The sequence below is a fragment of the Ictidomys tridecemlineatus genome, chromosome 8 (assembly GCF_052094955.1).
Source record: "Ictidomys tridecemlineatus isolate mIctTri1 chromosome 8, mIctTri1.hap1, whole genome shotgun sequence".
Lineage (NCBI taxonomy): Eukaryota > Metazoa > Chordata > Mammalia > Rodentia > Sciuridae > Ictidomys > Ictidomys tridecemlineatus.
This window is the reverse complement of record NC_135484.1, coordinates 25799377-25819443: the sequence shown is the minus strand read 5'-3', so window position 1 is coordinate 25819443 and position 20067 is coordinate 25799377. Positions and strand designations below refer to the sequence as shown.

The following is a 20067-nucleotide window of genomic DNA, read 5'->3' as shown; positions in this document are numbered from 1 at the left end:
TGCTCACCTCATGGCCAGGCAGCAAAAAAGAGAAAGAGGAAGAGGAGGGGGTTGGGGTCCCACAATCCTCTTTGAGGAAATGTTCCAAGTGACCTAAAGACCTCCCACTAGGCCCTGTCCCAGAAAGTTACATCATTTTTAAGCACCACCAGTAGAATGGCTCTGGGTACCAAGCTTTTGACACAGGGGCTTTGGGGGCTTTTGACACATCAAGACTCAAACTATAGCCGATGCCAATCACAGGTGCCAGGTTAGAACCTGGGCTTCTGACTGACCAGCTATATCAGGTTCCTGTAACCTCCTTCTCAGGTTTGACTAATTTGCTACAGCAGCTCACAGCAGTCTGGGAAATATTTTATGTACATTTATTGTTTAAAGGATATTACCAAGGACACAGATGAATAGCCAGATGAAAGAGATGCACAGAGAAAGGTGTGTGGGAAAGCATGCCACCCTCCAGACACCTCCACGTGTTCAGCAAGCCAAAGTCCCCCTCTGGTTTTTTATGGAAGATTTATTATGTAGGCATGATAGATTACATCATTGGCAATGGATGACTGATACAAACTTCATCCCCTCTTCCTTTCCTGGGTATCAGGGGGTGGAGTTAAAAGTTTCAACCCTCTAATCACATGGTTGGTTGTCCTGACAATAAGCCATATCTTGAGGCAGTTCAGAAGCCCACCAATAATCAATTTATTAGAACAAAAGATGCTCCTATCACCCAGGAAATCCCAAGAGATTTAGGAACTCTTTGTCAGGAACATAGCACAAACCAAATATTAGGACAAAAGATTCTCCCAACACCCTATCCATAAGAGTTTTAGGAGCTCTGTGTTGGGAATCCAGAACAAGGTCTATCTATATAGATTTATTTCTCATTATTTCATAATATTCCAGGTTGTCACACAACAGGCCTCTCCACCACCTGAAGTGCTAACATCAACTGCCAAGTTTCTCATCAATATACCAATTCTTAAGGATAATCAGCCACAAAATAGAAATTGTATCTACAAATTAATCCATAGCAGTCTACTATCCAATTCAAGTTATAGGGAAAATCCAGTATAATTTTAAAATTTGGTAGTCAATTACTACCTATGAGACCCTGGATGGTTTTACTCTTCTGTAAATTCCAGGGTGGGTGTGAGGATTCAATGAGCTAAGTGTATAGGGAAGAGGCTTACTAACAGTGCCAGTCGGACTAGCCTCTCTGGCAAGAATTAAGATGCGAAATACAGTGTTTATTATACCCTCTTCCCCATTTTTAATTTTATTACTAGTATGTTTATTGGATCCCATTACAAATGAGAACAGCTACAGATTGGCGTTTCCTGTTTTATTCCCTTCTTGCAACAAACTTTAGGAACATTTAGGCCTTTTTTTTTTTTTATCAGATAGAGATAACAGAGTTACAGTTCAAAGCTGGAAACAGCTGCTAAGTGAAACAGTGAGATGGCACCCAGGACCATTTCCAGTAGTGAGGTGCCACTTTGCATAGGAAAAAGATCATTCTTAAGTGATAACGGAAAAAACTTCATGGTAGAGTATTTTGGCTTTTGGAAAAAGGACACATAGAAAAGATGAAAAGTGAATGAGAATATGATTTTGTATGTACCCTTAGGTTTTGAGTCTCTCTTGGTAGTAGAAGGTATTGGCAGTAAGACATGGTGGAGCATACTTGTAATCCCAGAGGTTTAGGAGGCTGAGGCAGGAGGATCTCGGGTATGAAGCCAGGCTCAGGAACTTCACAAGGCTGTAAGCAATCTAGAGAAGGGGCCGGGCTGAGGATGTGGCTCAGCTCACTGGCTAAACACCCTTGGATTCAATCCCTAATACCCCCCCCCCCAAAAAAAAAGAGTAAGAGAAGAGAGAGAGAGAGAGAGAGAGAGAGAGAGAGAGAGAGAGAGAGAGAGAGAGAGAGAGAGAGAGAAGGTATTGGCCACTTATTCGTGACTGCCATGTTGTAAACATAATTCTCAATAATGTTGTGAACTATGCTCCAGAATAAATTCTCATCTCAAATGAACACCTTAAAGTACTTCTCCTTTTTCTACTTTGCAGATGCCATGAAAGAATGACCTGTCAGATCTGTATTTTAATTCAATTCTTAGCACATTTTACCATATAGCTAATTTAGCATTATAATGGAAATTATTCATAGGTTCACACAAGTTGATAAATTTTCAGTTGTCAAATCCTAATAATCAGTGAAGGAATGTTTTCTTATTAGTCACATGATCTTTAGTTCTTGAATTTGGAAAATTGACAGATGCACATTTTAGTCCTTTTTTTCTGCTACAACAAAATAACTGAGGCTGAGTAAGTTATAAAGAACAGAAATTTCTTTTTATCAGTTCTGGGGGCTGGGAAGTTCAAGATCAAAGTGTCTGCCATCTGAGTTGGCACTTGCTGCATTCTCTGGAGGGGAGGAATCTTCTATTCTCATATGATTAAAGACAGATGGGCAAGCAAATTGAATGCTATGTGAAGCCTCTTTCATAAGGGCTTTAATCCCATTCACAAATGGAGGGGAGCCCTTGTAAACTACTCATTTTAGTTGCGATATGAGGTGTCCCCCCTAAAGCTGATGTGTAAGACAGTGCAAGAAAGGCTAGAGGTGAAATATTTGTGTTATGAGAACTTTAACCTAATCAGTGCATTAATCCACTGATATGGATTAACTGGGGATAAGTGTAGGCAGGTAGGGAAGTGGGTCACTAGGATCATGCTTGTGGAGAGTTTATATTTTGTCTTTGGTGAATATCCTGAGCTGCTTTCCATGCATTTCTGCCACGATGTTCTGCCGCACCTAGAGCCCAGAGCAATGGAGTTGGCTGTCTATGGACTGACATCTCTGAAACTGTGACCACCAAATAAACTTTTCCTCCTCTAAAATTGTTCTTGTCAAGTCTTTTGGTCACAGCAATGAAAAAGCTGATCAAAAGAGAAAGTGATATCAGGAGTGGGTCATTGCTGCAGCTAACCTGACCATATGGTTCAGAAGCCTTTGTAGCTGGTTTGTTGGGGGATGTATTTTGGATAGTTTAGAGTTGTAACTGGAAAAGCTTTAGAACAATGTAAGCAGAGCTTAATGGGTGATTCTAGTGGGAACTCAAATGACCAGAATCCTGATAGGGCTGTGAGCGGTAAAGACTGTGCTCATGAAGTTTCAGAAAAGTAGGAAATGCATTGGAAATTGGACCAGTGGCCATTCATGTTATATTGTGGCCCACGTCCTGAAATTTTCTGTGAAACTAAATTTAAGGGTGATGGACTCAGCAATCTGGAGGAGAAAATTTTAAGGCAGCACACATTCGGGGGTGGCATTGCTAGTGGATTTTAGCCAAGTTTACTGCAATAATCAGGAGCAGAAAGCAAAGCAGAAAGATTTGAAAAACTTACAGTTTGGCCAGAAAAGTGCAAGTAAAGTTCAGGCTAAGGAAGGTGTGGTTATTAAAGGAATTACAGTACTAAAGTAATGCTAAATACTTTACCCAGAGACAGTAGAAAGATGGCTTAGGACATCTCATGAACTGGCAAGACCACACACATTTCAGGCTCAAGGGTGTAAAAGTAAAATTTCTTTGAGAGGAGACCATGGGAGCACCCGAGTGCACAGGGGCAAGGGAAAGGGGGCTGGAAGTTGTTTCACCATGTTTGCCACCCAGGCACTCAGAGGCTGCTGCAGCCGTGGTCCCTGAAGGCTTGACTACTATTCAGGGTAGTGGCAAACCGTGTAGTCAACCACATGGTGCTAGTTCTGCAGAAATGTAGGATGCTGGAGTTGGGTCATGGAGGCTTCCACTGAGATGTCAAAGGAAGGCCTGGGAGGCCAGGCAAAGTGTAGCGGGGCTGGAGTCCCTGTGGGCTGCCCCCAAGAGGTTGATGGGTGAAAAAGTGAAAAGGAAGTTACAGCGCATTGGAGACCCTCAAGATTAAAGGATGCCAATAATGTGGGGTGTCTGCTGAGAAAAGCTGTAGGAATTGAGCAGAAACAAGCTAAAAGAGAGGTCACATGGACTGTAACCAGGAGGTAGGGGAAGAGCTACACAAGCTCTTTGGAGAGATCACAGCAATGCCATGTGCCCCAGGTACTAGTCATGGAGCTATAGGACTTATTTGCCCAGCTGAGTTTGGTCTTGCTTTGGTCCCATACCTTCTTTCTGTGCCCCTGTTTCTCCCTTGTGGAATGAGAATGTTTACTCCATGCCATTATATATTGGACATATGTAACTTGCTTTTGATTTTTACAGGAATTCATACTGAAAGTTCACCTTGAGTTTCAGGAGACTTTAGACCTGGACTTCGGGTAATGCTGAAACTGTTAAAACAGTCGGGACTCTTGAGAATGGACTAAATATATTTTGCCTTGTGAAATGGCCATGAGTTTGGGGAGGAGGGTCAGGGGGCAGAATGTTATGGTTTAGACATGAGGTGTCCCCAAAAGCTCATGTGTAAGACAATGCAAGGAAGTTTAGAGGTGAAATAATTGGGTTATAAGAGCTTTAAACTAATCAGTGCACTAATCCACTGATGTGGATTATCTGGGGGTAACTGGAGGCAAGTGAGCAGTGACTGGAGGAGGTGACTCACTGGGGAGCATGCATTTGGGGTTAATATTTTGTCTCCGGTGAGCAGAGCTCTCTCTGCTTCCTGATTGCCATGTCTTAACTGTTTTCCTCCACCATGATGTTCTGCCTCACCTTGGGCCCAGAGCAATGGAGTTGGCTGTCTGTGGACTGAGTGAGACCTCTAAATTGTGAGCACCAAATAAACCTTTCTTCCTCTAAAATTGTTCTTTCCAGGTCTTTTGGTCATAATTCCAAAAAAGCAATACTGACTTTCCATCTAATTCTGGCTTCAGTTTCAACATCTGACTTTTAAAGGAGACCCATTCAAACCATGAACATTTATTCACTTACTCATTCAGCAAATATGTGAGGCACCTACTCTATTGCAGACACTATGTGGCAGGCAGCTTCTAAAAAAGCTCCCAATGACCTCAGACTTCCTTGTATTAATGCCCTTGTGAATTTCCTCCCCCTAAATATGTGCTGGACTTGCTTCTAATGCAAGCATTGGCTTTTTTGGTAAAGTTCCAGATAATAAATAAATTTTTGGCTCTGTGGGTCCATTACTCTGTTCTGTTGTTGTAGTATAAAAACAACCATAGACTATATATAAGTAAATGGAATTGGCTGTGTTCCAATAATACTTGATTTAAAAATTAGGTAGTGGGCGACATATAGTCTGTTAAACATGTTAGCTGCCCCCTGTTCTGACTAATCCAAATGATGGTGATGGTGCATCACTTCTGAAATTATATTACCCAAAGACTCTAGCTCCCATCTTGCCTGCCCTTTCTTGCTCTCTTGCTTGATCATTTGAACAGAAGTAAGCTGCCATTTTTGTGAGCTAAGCTATGGAGATGCCAACATAATAGAGGATGCTGTGGCCAATAGTCAGCAAGGAACTGAGGCCTTTGTTCCAGCAGATTGGGAAGAACTAGATCCTGCCAACAACCACTTAAATGTGTTTAGAAGGGAATCCTTCCCCAGGCCATCTTTGGGATAAGTACAGCCCCTGCTGACTCCTAGACTATGAGAGATCCTGAGCTGGAAGGCCCCATGAAGCTGTGCCTATCCTCTTGATTCACAGGAACTCTGAGATAATCAATGCTTATTATTTTAAACCAGTGATTTGGGGGATAATTTGACAGCACTAGATAAACACTATGATAATCATATTAAATAATCAATACACACTATTATGGGATCCATATAACAATAAAAGAGGGAAAATGCTACACATTATCTCCTCTTGTAAATTCCCTGTGAACCTCAGTATGTCAATGCTTCCAAAACATCCCACATAAAAGAAACATGCTTAATTTTGTTCAATCATTTCCCAATCATATTCAGTCACAGATTCTGTTTTCTGGGGAAACACCTATTAATATCTATGGGACTACTTTTTGGAGAAATGTAAAATGCTGGAATAAGAAAAAAAAATCCACTAATGAAGTAGCGATTACCAACATACCCCTTCCCTTTGAATTGAAATAGGTAGTCAGCAAAATTGTTATTTTATTTATGTTTGTGGTACTAGAGATTGAACCCAGGGCCACTCCACCATTGAGCAACATTCACAGTCATTTTTATTTTTGATTTTTGAGACAGGGTTCTACTAAGTTTCAGCTCATTATGGAACTTACTAACCCCTTAACACAGAGGATAATAACAATTTCAATAACAATTTTTGCTAAGTAAAAATCCCTTCTGATAGCTCTGAGCGGGCGGGGGTAGTTTCATATAACAAATAGGTATTTTATGAAACTCGGGATTTGTTTTGATTTAATGCTGATTAAGAAGAAGGTATTTAATTTCTCACCTCACCATGAAGTTTTTATTTGAACAACACATTTTTAAAAATTTTTTATTAGTTGCTCAAAACATTACAATGATCTTAACATATCATACATTTAACACAGTATTTTTAAAATTGATTTTTTATATATGACAGTGGAATGCATTACAATTTATGTTACACATGTACAGCACAATTTTTCATACTTCTGGTTGTATATAAAGTATATCCACATCAATTTGTGTCTTCATACATGTACTTTGGATAATGATGGCCATCACATTTCACCATCATTTCTAACCCCATGCCTCCTCTCTTCCCCTCCCACCCTTCTGCCCTATCTAGAGTTCATCTATTCCTCCCATGTTCCCCCTCTCTACCCCACTATGAATCAGTCTCCTTATAGCAAAGAAAAACATTTGGCATTTGTTTTTTTTGGAATTGGTTAACTTCACTTAGCATCATCTCCTCTAATTCCATCCATTCACCTGCAAATGCCATGATTTTATTCTCTTTTATTGCTGAGTAATATTCCATTGTGTATATATGCCACAGTTTTTTATCCATATGTCTACTGAAGGGCATCTAGGTTGTGAACAATACATTATCATAATGTATTAGCCAAGACACATCACCACCTTGTTTCACACATAAGGAAACTGAGGCTCAGATACTGAATTGTTATAAAGCTTCAATTTTGAAAAGTTGGATCAAGGATTCAAATCAGTTACTGTTTTCCAATAACATTTCCAAAATTGTTCTGAATATGATGCATAGCTTTGAACTATGTTCACTTTTAAATGTGCTTCTCTCTCATTGAGTGGAAGTGCTGCAAATGTTGGTCTTATGCTGAAATTCTCCTGACTCCAATAAATTTCTTCAGCTATGCCAGGCACATTGTGCTCTCTCTCTCCTTGGAACTGATAGTAACAGAGGGTGGCTAGAAACATTTAAATTGCTTGAATCCTAGCTAGAATATCACTGATAAGTTGTAGGCCAACTTGAGCTTTACCATCCCAGGTAATGGGCATGGGGCATAATCTCCTAGAGCCGCTGACCTGATTTTTCTTTCACTTAGACTGAGCCAAAATCATCTTCTCTGACATCATCCTTTGTTCATAGTTTTGTCTTTTGGCGATTTACAAACTATGTGTAATTGATTATATATATATGAAAAGCCTTTTGATAGTTGATGCTTGTCAGTGTAAGTGTGAGAAAGGGACAAATTTCTTTCTTCCTTTTTAGACAGAAAATCTGCCTCTTGATTTGTCAACCAGTAAGTGTAACCCAGGTTGTTTTGGCACTTCTATTCCACTGCTATAGGTGTCACCCCCAAACTAATGCCACATCATCTTATTACTATGACTTCAAGGTAAGTTTTGATATGGGCAAACACTTCTCCCTCCCTTGTCCTTCTATATTGTCTTGACAATTTGGGGCTCTTTATTAGATATACATGACACTAGAGTGTATTTTGACACATTATACATATACGGAGTATAACTTTTTCTAATTAGGATCCCATTCTTGTGGTTGTACATGATGTGGAGTTTCACTGGTCGTGTATTTATGTATGAACATAGGAAAGTTATGTCTGATTCACTCTACTATCTTTACTATTCCCAACCCCTCCCTTCCCTTCATTCCCCTTTGCCTAATCCAGTGAATTTCTACCCCGCCCCCATACTATTGTGTGTTAGCATCCACATGTCATAAAACATTCAGCCTTGCTTGTTGGGGATTGGCTTATTTCACTTAGCATGATAGTCTCCAGATCCATCCATTTACTAACAAAAGTTATAAATTCTTTTTATTCTACTGTGTATATATGCAACATTTTCTTTATCCATTCGTCTGTTGAAGGGCACCTAGGGTTTGTTCCATAGCTTAGCTATTGTGTATTTTGGGGCCCTTAAAATTCCATAAATATTTTAGAATCAGTTTTTTGAAGACACATATGCATACACATGTGCATGTGTGTGTGCACACACCACACACACACTCCACAGTAATATATTTTAGGACTGTTTTTACCAAGATTGCATTGAATTGGTGGATCAATTTGAGAGAATTAATTTCTTCACCGTAATGAGTCCTCTAGGAACAAGCCATACTTCTCCATTTACTCCAAATCTGTTGTTCAAAACAGGGTGCAGTGGCATACATGTATACTCACAGCTACTTGGGAGGCTGAGGCAAGAGGATTGCAAGCTGAAACCAGCCTCTGCAATTTAACAAGAACCTATCTCAAAATAAAAATATAAAAGAATGAGGTTGTAGCTCAATGGTAAAGTGCCCTTGAATTCAATGCCTAGTCCTCTCCCCACCAAAAAAGTGTTGGGGATGTAGCTCATGGTAGAGCACACCTAAGTTCAATCCCCAGTATCAAAAGAAAAAAAAAGATTTTTAATAAAGTTTAACAATTTTCTTTATAAAATTTATATTTCTTGAAGTTATAAACTGAATCATTTTATACACTTATTGATCAAAATAGAGGATTTAGAAATATATGCCAATCATGAGTGTAGAGCTCAATGAATTATAAAGTGAGTGGACCTGGGTTCCCATCTGTAGATCAGTAGCAGCACCCAGAGTCACCTCTTATGCCCTCTCCTAAACATTACCCTCTTTCCACCCAAAGCTAATCTCTACCTTAACTTTTAACATTGTAATGCTAGAAGTTTGTACAGATGGATCCATATAAAATGTATTGTTTTGCTCCTAGCTTCTTTTGTTTAATGTGATATGTGCATGATTTATCCAGGTCCTTCATTTTTTTGATGAACAGAGTTCTGTTACATGATTTAATTACAATATATTTATCCATTCAACCATTGACAGATGCTTGGATTGTTTCTATTTTGGGGCTATCCAGTTTAGCTATAAATATTCTTGTTGATATATTTTAATCCAAAGGTGTACCTTTTTCTGTTGGGGTAAGTAAATGCATATGTTCAACTTTATGAAATAATACCAAACAATTTTCCAAAGACCTTAATACCAATTTTCATTTTTACCAGCTGAAAGCTCTGCATGTTCACCAACACATGGTTTGATCAGTCTATACTTGAAAACAATCATTCCAAATTTTAGCAGCATGAAACAGAAATCATTTATTTCCCACAATTCTATGGGTTGGCTGCCCTCCGCTGAGCAGTTCTTTCACTTCCTGTGTTGTAGGCAGGGGTGATTCATGTGGTGCATTCACTTAGGAGCTTGGTTGGAACTGAAATATCCAAGATGACTGCACTCATGCATCTAGCACTTGGGGATAGCTGAAACAGCTGGGGGTTAGTTTAGCCTCTCTCTCCCAGTGTGATCTCTCATCATTCAGAATCCAAGCCAGGATTTATTCACCTTGCAACTGTACAAAAATAGAAGCTGCAAGTCTCCTTAAAGCTGTTATACATGATCACTTTCATGACATGTTATTGGTTACAATAAATCATTACTAGGGCTGATTTAAGGGGAGGGAGAGGAACAGACTCCACCTCCTGATGGGATAACTGATATGGAAGTATGGGAATGGGTGCAGTTTTTCCTGGCCCTACATAAGGAAACAGATTACCTTTTGCCTTCACATGCCTTTAGTGTACAGAATACATTTACTCCACCCTGAGACATTCAAAGTCTCATCCAATTATAGAATTAGGCTTGAAGGTCCAGTCTCTTGTGATCTGCATCAGATCCAACTGTAAATAACTCTCCTTGTCCACAATTCCTCCTGATCTGGAGACCTGTGAACTTAAAAAAACAAGTTATCTCTCTCCAGAGACACACAGATTACTATGGTGGCTTGGAGATTTTTATTTCAAACAATGTTGGTAGCTTTATTATAAGCTGATCGTACTTTCAGCAGAACTACCCTCTTGACAATTTTATGGGTTTTGTATGTATCTAATTGTAATTATTTTCCTTCAACACGAGCTAAATCCAAAACTCCTATGAGATAGGTTCTTCTCTGACTTGGGCTGTGAAACAGGGTATGTGGAACAAAAATGCTAAGATTCTTAGGAAATGTTTTTCACCCCTAAATGAGAGTTTATGAGGAATCAGCTGAAATTTTTTTAATAAGGAGTCTTACAGCCACACCCTTCATTTGATCTTTGCCCCAAGGGGCTGGGGTTCCCCTTGGTGAAATGGGCTGACTGAGAAATAAAAGCTAGGAAAAATAGAATGGGAAAGAACCACAGGACACAGAAAATATTTTCAAAAGCGGGGGTGGGACAGACAAGCTGATACACGGATCGAGCTTTTATTCTATGGCAATATGGAGCCTGCGCCTAATTTATATATATCGGGAGACATTGGAGGCCTTTCATAGAATGTCCTTTTCCAAAAAATGTTAAAGGTGGGCTGTCCAGTTCCCAACCGGTTTTGCCCATCTCTGGAGCCACCATCACAGCGATCTTCCTAGCAGAGCAAAGATAAAGGTCATACGCCTTGGGCAATCTATTGCATATGAGAGCCACCATAGTTCCCAAGGTTAAACCTAAAGTCTTCTTGGCTTCAAGCCAAGAGAAGATCCTCATGTGTTTTTCACAAACGGCTCCCCGCATAAGGCCATTTATTACTCTGAGATACTTTTGTCTGATGGAGACTGTGCTAGATAGTCTATTTCCACTAACATTTGCCCCACACTAAACAGATCTTTCAGGTTGGTTCATCTCTCTCCTACTGGACTTTACCATATGGAGCTCAATAATTCCATCAGCACTTTGTTTAATCAGCTTGGAATCTCTCTAATCAGCCCAACATATTCATTGGTACCCTTTCTATCATCCACAATAACGCAGGCAATTGTGTTACTAAACTGCTACAAAATGCAAGACTTCTTGCGGCTTATCCTTTCCTAACAATTTGACTGCTCTCCTCGACTCCTCTAAGCAGTCTCCTCACCACCCTTTGAGTTCCAATGGCAGTGCCATGTGTTTCAATTATGGTAATAATTTACCCCTAATTTGTTGTTGTTGTTGTTTCTGATTAACAAAGTATCCCCAAATGTAGTATTGTAAAGCATTAGTGATCATTTCTGATGATTCTGAGGCCAGCAGGGCTGCTCTGGGCAGTTGCTCTACTCCATGTTTCACTGACTCATCTTTTCCACTACTCTGAGTGCCACCTTGGTCATAAATCAAGTGTGCATACATATATGGTCTGTTTCTGGACTCAATTAACTCTTCCATTGGTTTACTTGTCTATTCTTGTGCCAGTATTTCATGTTTTTAGTTACACTAGCTTTATTTGTTTATTTATTTTTGCTTCATTTTCAAGGGTTGGGAGATTGAGCTCATGAGTGCTTGGACACCCCTGTCCAAACTTGGATGCATCCTCTGTCCTTTTATTTTTATTTATTTATTTATTTATTTTTTGAGACAGGATCTTGCTAAATTGTCAGGGCCTCACTGAGTTGCTGAGACTGACCTTGAACCTGTGCTCCTCCTGCCACTGCACCCAGTTTACACTAGCTTTATAATAAATAGGTCCTGATACTTTTGCAGAACGAGAACCTCTGTGGAGCTGAAGCAACCATGGATGTTCTCTGTCACTGGTTCTTGAGACCATGTTAGAAGGAATTTGGGCAAGATGCACATAATGGCAGGCATGAGTTTATTAGAAGGGACAGGAAAAGGGAAAGGGGGAAGCTCTCAAAGGAGAGAGTAGGTCCTATCAGAGAGGAGAGTGATGGCTCACCTTTCCTACTCTCCTATTTTTTGGGGGTTCCAAAGAGTCTGCCCACGTCCTCCTCTTGACTTTTGACTGATAGTGATTGCATCAGATTGCATCAGACTTTCAAGTCCCCAGTGCATATGGTCTTACCTCATGAAGGGGAGATTTTACTATGAAATCTCAAGATCCAAGGCAACTCTGGGTCACCTTGATGACTAGTTCCAACTGGATTTTTTTTTTTACAGGTTTAATGGTTAGGGGGTTTTACTTTTAATTATCTTGTCTCCTTCAGTCCTGGAATCTGGTCTGTATAAAGACAGTCTCCCACTTCAGGATAACTTGTGTTCTTATCAGCAGGAAGGAGCCTTGGGTCCCGCATTTCTCCTGCAGACAACAGGTCGTTTGCTGAGGAATGTAACCTGTCCTATTGGCTGAAGTCAGGAAGGGCTGCAGGTAAATTGTTTTTCAAAAGAAAACATGTGGGGGTTGGTCAGTACAGTGGACTCAGTTTACAGAGTTACCCCTTTCCCTTTGTGTGCACACAGAAGAAAGGTTGTGTGGGGACATAGTGATAAAGTGGCTATCCATGAGCTAAGAAGCCAACATTGATGGCACTTTGTTTTTTGGACATCTAGCCTCCCGAACTAGGAGAAAATAAATTTCTGTTTTTTAAACCACTTGGTCTGTGGAATTTTTTTTTTCTTTTTTTCTTTGTTTTTGGGCAGACCCAGCAAACTAATATAGTACTCATTAAGCTGCACCTAGATTCTTGACCCTCAGGACTTTGAGGTTATAAATGCTTGTCATTTTGAGCTGTTAAACTTTGGAGTAATTTGTTATGCAGCAATAGATGACTAATACATGAACCTAATTTCCTCCTTTATATCCTCTCTGACTTATGTCCCTAAAAGATGGGTAGGTAGGGTGTCCTGTTTGAATACTTCAAATTCTTACTTTCCAAGGAAAGAAAAAGTCAGTCTTCCTAGCAGATAACAAATCATGCTATGGGTTGAGGATATAGCTTAGTGTCAGAGCACTTGCTTAGCATTAGGCCTCAGGTTCTATCCCCAGCCCCTCAAAAACAAAATTATACCAATGTCTGAGTTATTAATAGCATTTTCTGAAACATATTCACTACTCTTTCATTTTCCCAGCAAAGTAAAAAAGAACTTTTGTTTAGGTTCAGATTTGTTTGCAAGTAGGAAAGGCCAGAATAATTGCAGTGATTAAGAATCCATGGACTCAGTGTATATTTATGTGGTTCATCCTCTGTGTGTGTATACATATACATATGCTTCCATGAACTATAATTTTATAAACAGTTTATACATACAAAGGGATTATTCTAAGTCTAAAATATACGTTCTAATTCTAAAACTCCTACTGGGACAGCATTAATGTATTAAGTGTGTACAGTATAATTATACATTATAATTTTTCTTTCTTTCTTTTCTATTTTGTTTTCCAGTATTAGGATTGAATCCAGGGGCACTTTGACATTGAGATATATCTTTGGCCCATTTTATTTTTTATTTCAAGACAGGGTCTGGCTAAATTGCCCAGGCTGGCCTCGGACTTGCAATCCTCCTCCCTCAGCCTCCTGTGTAGTTGAGATTACAGGGGTGTACCACTGTGCCTGCTGTATTGGATTTTTATAAGTCGGCTTAAATTATACATTTATTGAAATGTACCTGTAGTTCCTAGTTTGCTGTGATGTCAGTTGGGGATTCTTCCTGGAAAACCCTGGAAATGGAGAGCTTGAACACGAGGTTCAGCGCCTGGACACCTTTTAGCAACAAGTCACTAAATAGACAGGTGAGTTACACAGTGAGTTACAAATAGTGAGTCTTACGTTGTCATACTTTTAAAGAAAATCCTCTAAAGAATTTAGTTTTTGAGTCAGTTTAAACAAAAACAATTCTAACTTTGTTGCAAGTCTCCCAATCTGCCTCCCATCTTATTCTGTGCTTCCAGAGACAAAATAGAGACCCCCAGGACACCTGTGGTTTGCGGTGATGGGGAAGGAGAAGGAAAGAAGATGCTCTGGGTGGTGGTGGTGAGGGTGTGTGCGTGTATGTTTCACTGTGTCCTTAATACTCCTTCTCTCTGGTGCCCACCATATGGTTCTCTGTGGCCTGGTGATGCCCGTCCCTTGAACAGTAATTCAGGAAGAAGTCATCGAATGGTGGAGGGCAGTCTGCAAGGCATTAATGGAGCTAGCATAGGGGTTCTCAGAGCTCACGTGGGCTCAACCTCTTTTACAAGGGAAGAAGAATAGACTGGCTGGGGTTAAAGCCTGACCTGTAATAAAGACAGTGAGTTTGTACATGCCTATCTAGCAAAGCTGGCCTGGAACCCAGTTTTGGGGACCCTGGTCTTTGGGAACACTGTCTTAGAGACACAACTAACAATAGCATTTTACAATAATTATTCACGATCAGTTTCATGAGTGTTATGAAGATCCATGGCTGTGGATCAATAAAGTCATATCTACTTAAATGAATCTATTTTAGCAATGGAATGAGTGAGACCTATATGTGTTTTCTTTTTTTTAATAATTAGAAAGTTATTTTTATTGGTTCTTTTTAGTTATACATGACAGTAGAATTGTTTTGTTAAAATTACACATGCATATTTATATCTTACTCTAATTAGGACCCCATTCTTCTGGATATACACAATGATGAATTTGCTTAGTTTTTTTCATTTATATACGTGTGTGTGTGTGTGTGTGTGTGTGTGTATGAAAATAATGTCAGATTCATTTCACTGTCTCCTATTCCTATCCCCCTCCCTTCCCTGCATTCCTCTTTGTCTAATGTACTGAACTTCTCTTCTTCTCCTGCTCCCTTTTTTATGTGATTTGGCTTCTACATATCAACAAAAATATTCAACCTTTGATTTTGGGGGATTGGCTTATTTCAGTTAGCATCATAGCCTCCAGATTCATCCATTTACTAATAAATGTCATAAAGTTATCCTTTATGGCTGAGTAATACTTCATTGTGCTTATGTACCACATTTTCTTTATCCATTCATCTGTTGAAGGGTACCAAGTTTGGCTCCATAGCTTAGTTATTATGAATTGTGATGCTATAAACATTGATGTGGCTGTGTTATTGTGGAATGCTGATTTTAAATCCTTTGGATATATGCTGAGGAGTGGGATAAATGGGTCAAATGATGGTTTAATTCCTAATTTTAAAGGAATTTTAAAACTGCTTTCCAGAGTAGTTGCACCAATTTGCTGTCCTACCAACAATGTATGAGTATACCCTTTTTTTCCATATCCTCGACAACATTTATTGTTACTTATATTTTTTCATAGTTGCCATTCTGATTGGAGTGAGATGAAATCTCAGTGTAGTTTTGATTTGCATTTCTCTAATTGCTAGAGATACTGCACATTTTTTTTTCATATGTGTGTTTTCAAGACAAAAACGTGTGGAATCTGTTTCTCTGGGTCATGGTAGTCTAGGTAAAAACAAGAGCCAGTTCACACTACCTCTTTGTTTTCCCTCCTTCTCTGTAATTACATCCCCAGCAGCCTACCCAACAAGCCCAGGCTCCTCTTATCCCTGGATAAAAACAGTTTAAGCTGAAAGGAGAGACCCCTACACATTCATGAAAGCACCTGTGAATTGTAAAGTGCTATGCAAATATTGGCTGGGAGGTTGTTGGTAGATCATCTGAAGATTGCTTAGCAACTAAGAATGTATATAAAGGTACAGTAAAATATCATTTTTCCCCCTTACAGCTCTTTCAGGAAAGAGTTGCTTTGATAAGTCATTGGTTTGACCTCTGGACCCACAAACAACGTCAAGAATTCTTATTCACAATTCTTTTACGATGCACTAAATCACAATTAAGGTAAATTGGTTGCTTAATGATGTAATTACCATTGGTCCTTAAAGAAAACAAAACATTGTAAAATGTGTATATAATCTTTACGAGTCTTTTTTTTTTCCCCTATTAAAAAAATCACACAATTAGTACTTGAAGGTTTATCTACAGACTCTTCAAATGCTTGTTTCCTCCTTGAGGCTGCAATGAAGCCATGGAGGGGTATGAACACCATCACACCGTTATGAAGCTGTTTTGTTTTTGCAAAATTTGTTACTGACTTCAGCCAGTGAATTTTTAATATGCTCTTGGATTATTAAATTCTCCTTGGAAGTGTCATACAGGCAGGATAGCTGGTACCCAGCTAGACACTTTGTAAATGATTATTAAATGATGGATCTGAAAAATACATGAGCACGGACAATGGCAGTGACGTAAAGGGATATGGTCGAGGTAGACAGCAATGGACAGTGGTGGCCAATGGGTCCTGCCCCTACTCTTCCCCTTCCCTGGTGTTCTATCTGTAGTTTACTTTCAAATACCGCAGCATAGACAGCGTTACATTTGTTAGTTGAAATGATACCCAGGGGCAGCTAGTGTTCTGATTGGGAATTAATACTCTAGGGGTCATTAGTTCTTTCTAGGTTGGAAGGGTCCCAGGGCTTTAGTTATTATTAGTGCAAATATCAAACCTCTGTTGTATGAGCAACCAGTGTTAACTGTGTTAGACATAGACTCTCGTGAAATTGGGGATATTCAAGGGGTGTGGACTGACTGAAATACAGGAGAGAGGAGGGTATTTGTATACTTCAGTGCACCTGGACCTGAGCGAAGACTACAGCTGGGCCAGTGGAAAGTCGTGTGTGTGGTTTCCCAGGCTTCATCCCCAAATAAATGACCTAGGGTCAGTCTTGGGTTACTAGAGTAACGATAGGATGCTGTTGGCAGAATATTGTTCTTTCTCAATTGGATGAAACTCTCACCCAGCAGATAGAAGCTTCATCAAGCCTGCACAGGGGACTCTACAAGTGGTTTATATTTATTTACTAAGATCTGTTTAGTGAAACCCTAGGAATGGTATCATTTGGTGTTAGTTGCTTTCCACATAACCTAGTGGTGAGGCTAACCTTCTGATTCTTAGGCAGCTACTAGAAAGTATCTGAGAGTTGTTCATGACCAAACTGGCTTGTTTCAGTTTGCAACCTGCCTCCCCCTGTTTTTTCCACTTTCCCTGCCTATCTCACTTGATCAGCCATTTCTCTCCTCTTCTCCTTTGTCAGCTTCTCCTGCATCTGCAGGTGCAAAACAGGTTGTGAACTGACTCACCCTGACCAGTCACTGGAAGGAGACAAACACCTTCCTGGCTCTGCTGAACCAGGCTCTAGACAGGCTACAGCGAAATGGGCTCTTTAGTTCATGCATAGAAATCAGAGGAAGGGACATTTATGACAGTCATTTGCTATGTTTACTTTTACTCCAACGTTACTGCTTTCAAGATAAGAAAATAATAGGTGGAACCCCATATTGGTAATTGCTGCGTGCCTTACGTTCTTGTCTCACGCATCATAAACCAAGCAATCTCAGTTGTAACCACTGGGGGTCATTAGAGCTCTTGTGGTATATTTTGAGACTGCTGAACTTCAGGCCTGACATTTTGTCTCAGGAAATTGCATCTTTTTTCTAGTACCCCAATTCTTAACTTTCTGTGGGAAAAGAATGTGGAACTAACCTGTTCAGTGAAATTACTTTTCTTTGTCTGGTGGCAGCTGTATTTCCACAGAGAGCAGTATGTGCTAAATAGCTTTATGCAGCTGATTTCAGGGAAACTTATTCATATGTGTCTGGTGTCTAGATTTGGCATTCAGAACCCACCTTTAATTTGTGTTAATGGTTTTTGTTGTTTAGCATCAATCAGTTCCTTCCGCAAAGCCTGGTCAAGTCTTTTTTACACTTCTTCTTTCCCATTGATTTCTGTCACACTGCATGTTGGGTCTAACCTAGTGACAGCTGTGCTCAATTTCAATTAAAAATAGAAGCCAAATACACACACACACACACACACACACACACACACGCACACACACTTTTTAAAATAAATTTTTAGTTGTAGTTGAACACAAGACCTTTATTTTATTTACTTATTTTTATGTGGTGCTGAGGATCAAACCCAATGCCTTGCATGTGCTAGGCAAGCACTCTGCTCCTGAGCCATAACCCCAGCTCCCCCCACATACATATTTTTGATTTAATGCAGTGAACTTTCCTTTAAGCATCTTTACTGAGATATAATTCACATATAATAAAATTTTCCAATTAAAGATGCAATTCGGTGGTTTTAATACATCCACAGAATTGTGTAGCCACCAGTACAATCTAGGTTTAAAACATTTCATCACCCCAAAATGATTCCCCTACCTGTTGACTGTCACTCCCCATCTTGAGCCCCACCCTCACCCTGCCCAGATACAGGCAAATACTAATGGTCTTATGTCTCTATAAATTTGCCCCTTGTGGACTTTTTGCATAAATGGAATCATGAAGTATGTGATCTTTGTGACTGATGTCTCTCATATGTTTTCAAGGTTTATCCATTTTGTAGTATGTAGTATATATCTCTGATACTTTCCTTTTTTTTTTTTTTGTGGTACTGGGAATTGAACTTAGGGGTGCTCTACTACTGAGGTATACCTCCAGTGTCCTCCCTCTCTTTAATTTTTATTTTGAGGCAGGGTCTTGCTGAATATCTGAGGCTGGCCTCGAACTTGCAATCCTCCTTACACCTGGATTACAGGTGTGTGCCACTGTTGCTGGCAATACTTACCTTTTATTGACAATAACATCCCAATGTATAAAAGTGTCATATTTATTTATCCATTTATCAATTGACAGACATGTGGGCTGTTTCTCATTTTGGTTGCTGTAAGTAATGATTTTATGAATATCCATCTCCAAGCTTTTGTATATGGATGTTGTTATTTCTATTAGGTATATATCTAGGAGTAAAATTACTAGGTGCAATATTAACAGTTTGTTTTGAGTCCTATTTATTCTCGTACTCTGTTTTCTCTCATACCTGTGAATATACTTATTAATAAATGAAAGAAATAAGCATTATTTGAATGCCTGAAATATTTATATGTAAGCTTGACTATGCTTTTTTTAAGTCAGAGAGCCCTTAGTTTTAAATATTTTGTTTTATGATTTTCAAATAATTTTATTATAATTCAGATTGTTACATTTATTAATATAGTATTTCAACTATTGGTAGGAAATGTTTCATCAGAATTTTCTTTAAAAGTTTCTCCTTTCAGAGACTTGGGAGGCTCAGGCAGAAGGACCACAACTTCAAAGTAAGCTTGAGCAACTTAGCAAGGCCCTAAGCAACTTAGAAAGATACTGTCTCCAAGTAAAAAATTAAAAAAATTTTTTTAAAGGGGGATGTTGCCCTGTGGTTAAGTGCTCTGAGTTTAATCCCTGATACCAAAAAATTAAAAATTAAAAAATTTCTCCTTACTCTCTATGGAATACATCTAAATATCTAAGACTTTTTTCCTGTCTTAATACATATTCCAATAGTCCATACTGTTAAGTTTTAGCATGAACTTATTTTTTCTTTCCTTTTTGCAATACTGGGGATTGAACTCCGGGATGCTCCATCATTGAGCTGCATCCCCAGCCCCATCTTCTTTTTTCTTTTTCTTGTTTTGGAACAGAGTCTCACCAAGTTGCCAAGGCTAGCCTCAAACTTGTGAACCTCCTGCCTCAGCCTCTTCAGTCACCGGGACTACAAGTGTGTGCCACCACACGTGGCTTGGTAGAGGACCTTAAATGGAATTTTATGATTTTAAGGACATTTTTCAAAGGTTCAGTTTATTAAACCATCCTTCTGGCAAATTCTCCTTCTCACCTCTGTTTAAATGTCAGCCCTCCTGGGAAGCCTTCTTTGCTAGTCTTTTGGGCTCAGAGGGTTTTCCACCTACATCATGGCGTTCTCCCCGGTACATTATGCTTCTGTGTCAACACATACAATGGTTCCCATCGGTGTCTTCCCTCTGCCACTTGTCTAAACTGACCTTTCCTGTGACTCCTTAAAGGACACTGGCTGTTTGTGTCTGTCACACTTGGAGAAACCTAGGAGGAGTTGAATCCGGCTCCTTGCTGCTCTGGTGGAACCGGTTTTAAATT

General features: G+C 39.5%; 1 protein-coding gene across 4 annotated transcripts in view; it reads left to right on the top strand.

Moving 5' to 3' along the window:
* The window catches only part of Ect2l (epithelial cell transforming 2 like), a 90645-nt gene that overhangs the window by 2209 nt on the left and 68369 nt on the right, over positions 1–20067 (top strand). For 3 of the 4 annotated variants that reach the window (XM_078019035.1, XM_078019033.1, XM_078019036.1), the window contains exons 2-4: positions 12394–12492; positions 13737–13854; positions 15797–15909. In XM_078019035.1, coding sequence (XP_077875161.1) covers positions 13753–13854; positions 15797–15909 — 215 coding nt within the window. In that variant the 5' untranslated portion in view covers positions 12394–12492; positions 13737–13752. The remainder of the gene's footprint in view (positions 1–12393; positions 12493–13736; positions 13855–15796; positions 15910–20067) is intronic. The other variant, XM_078019034.1, reaches the window with a different exon arrangement.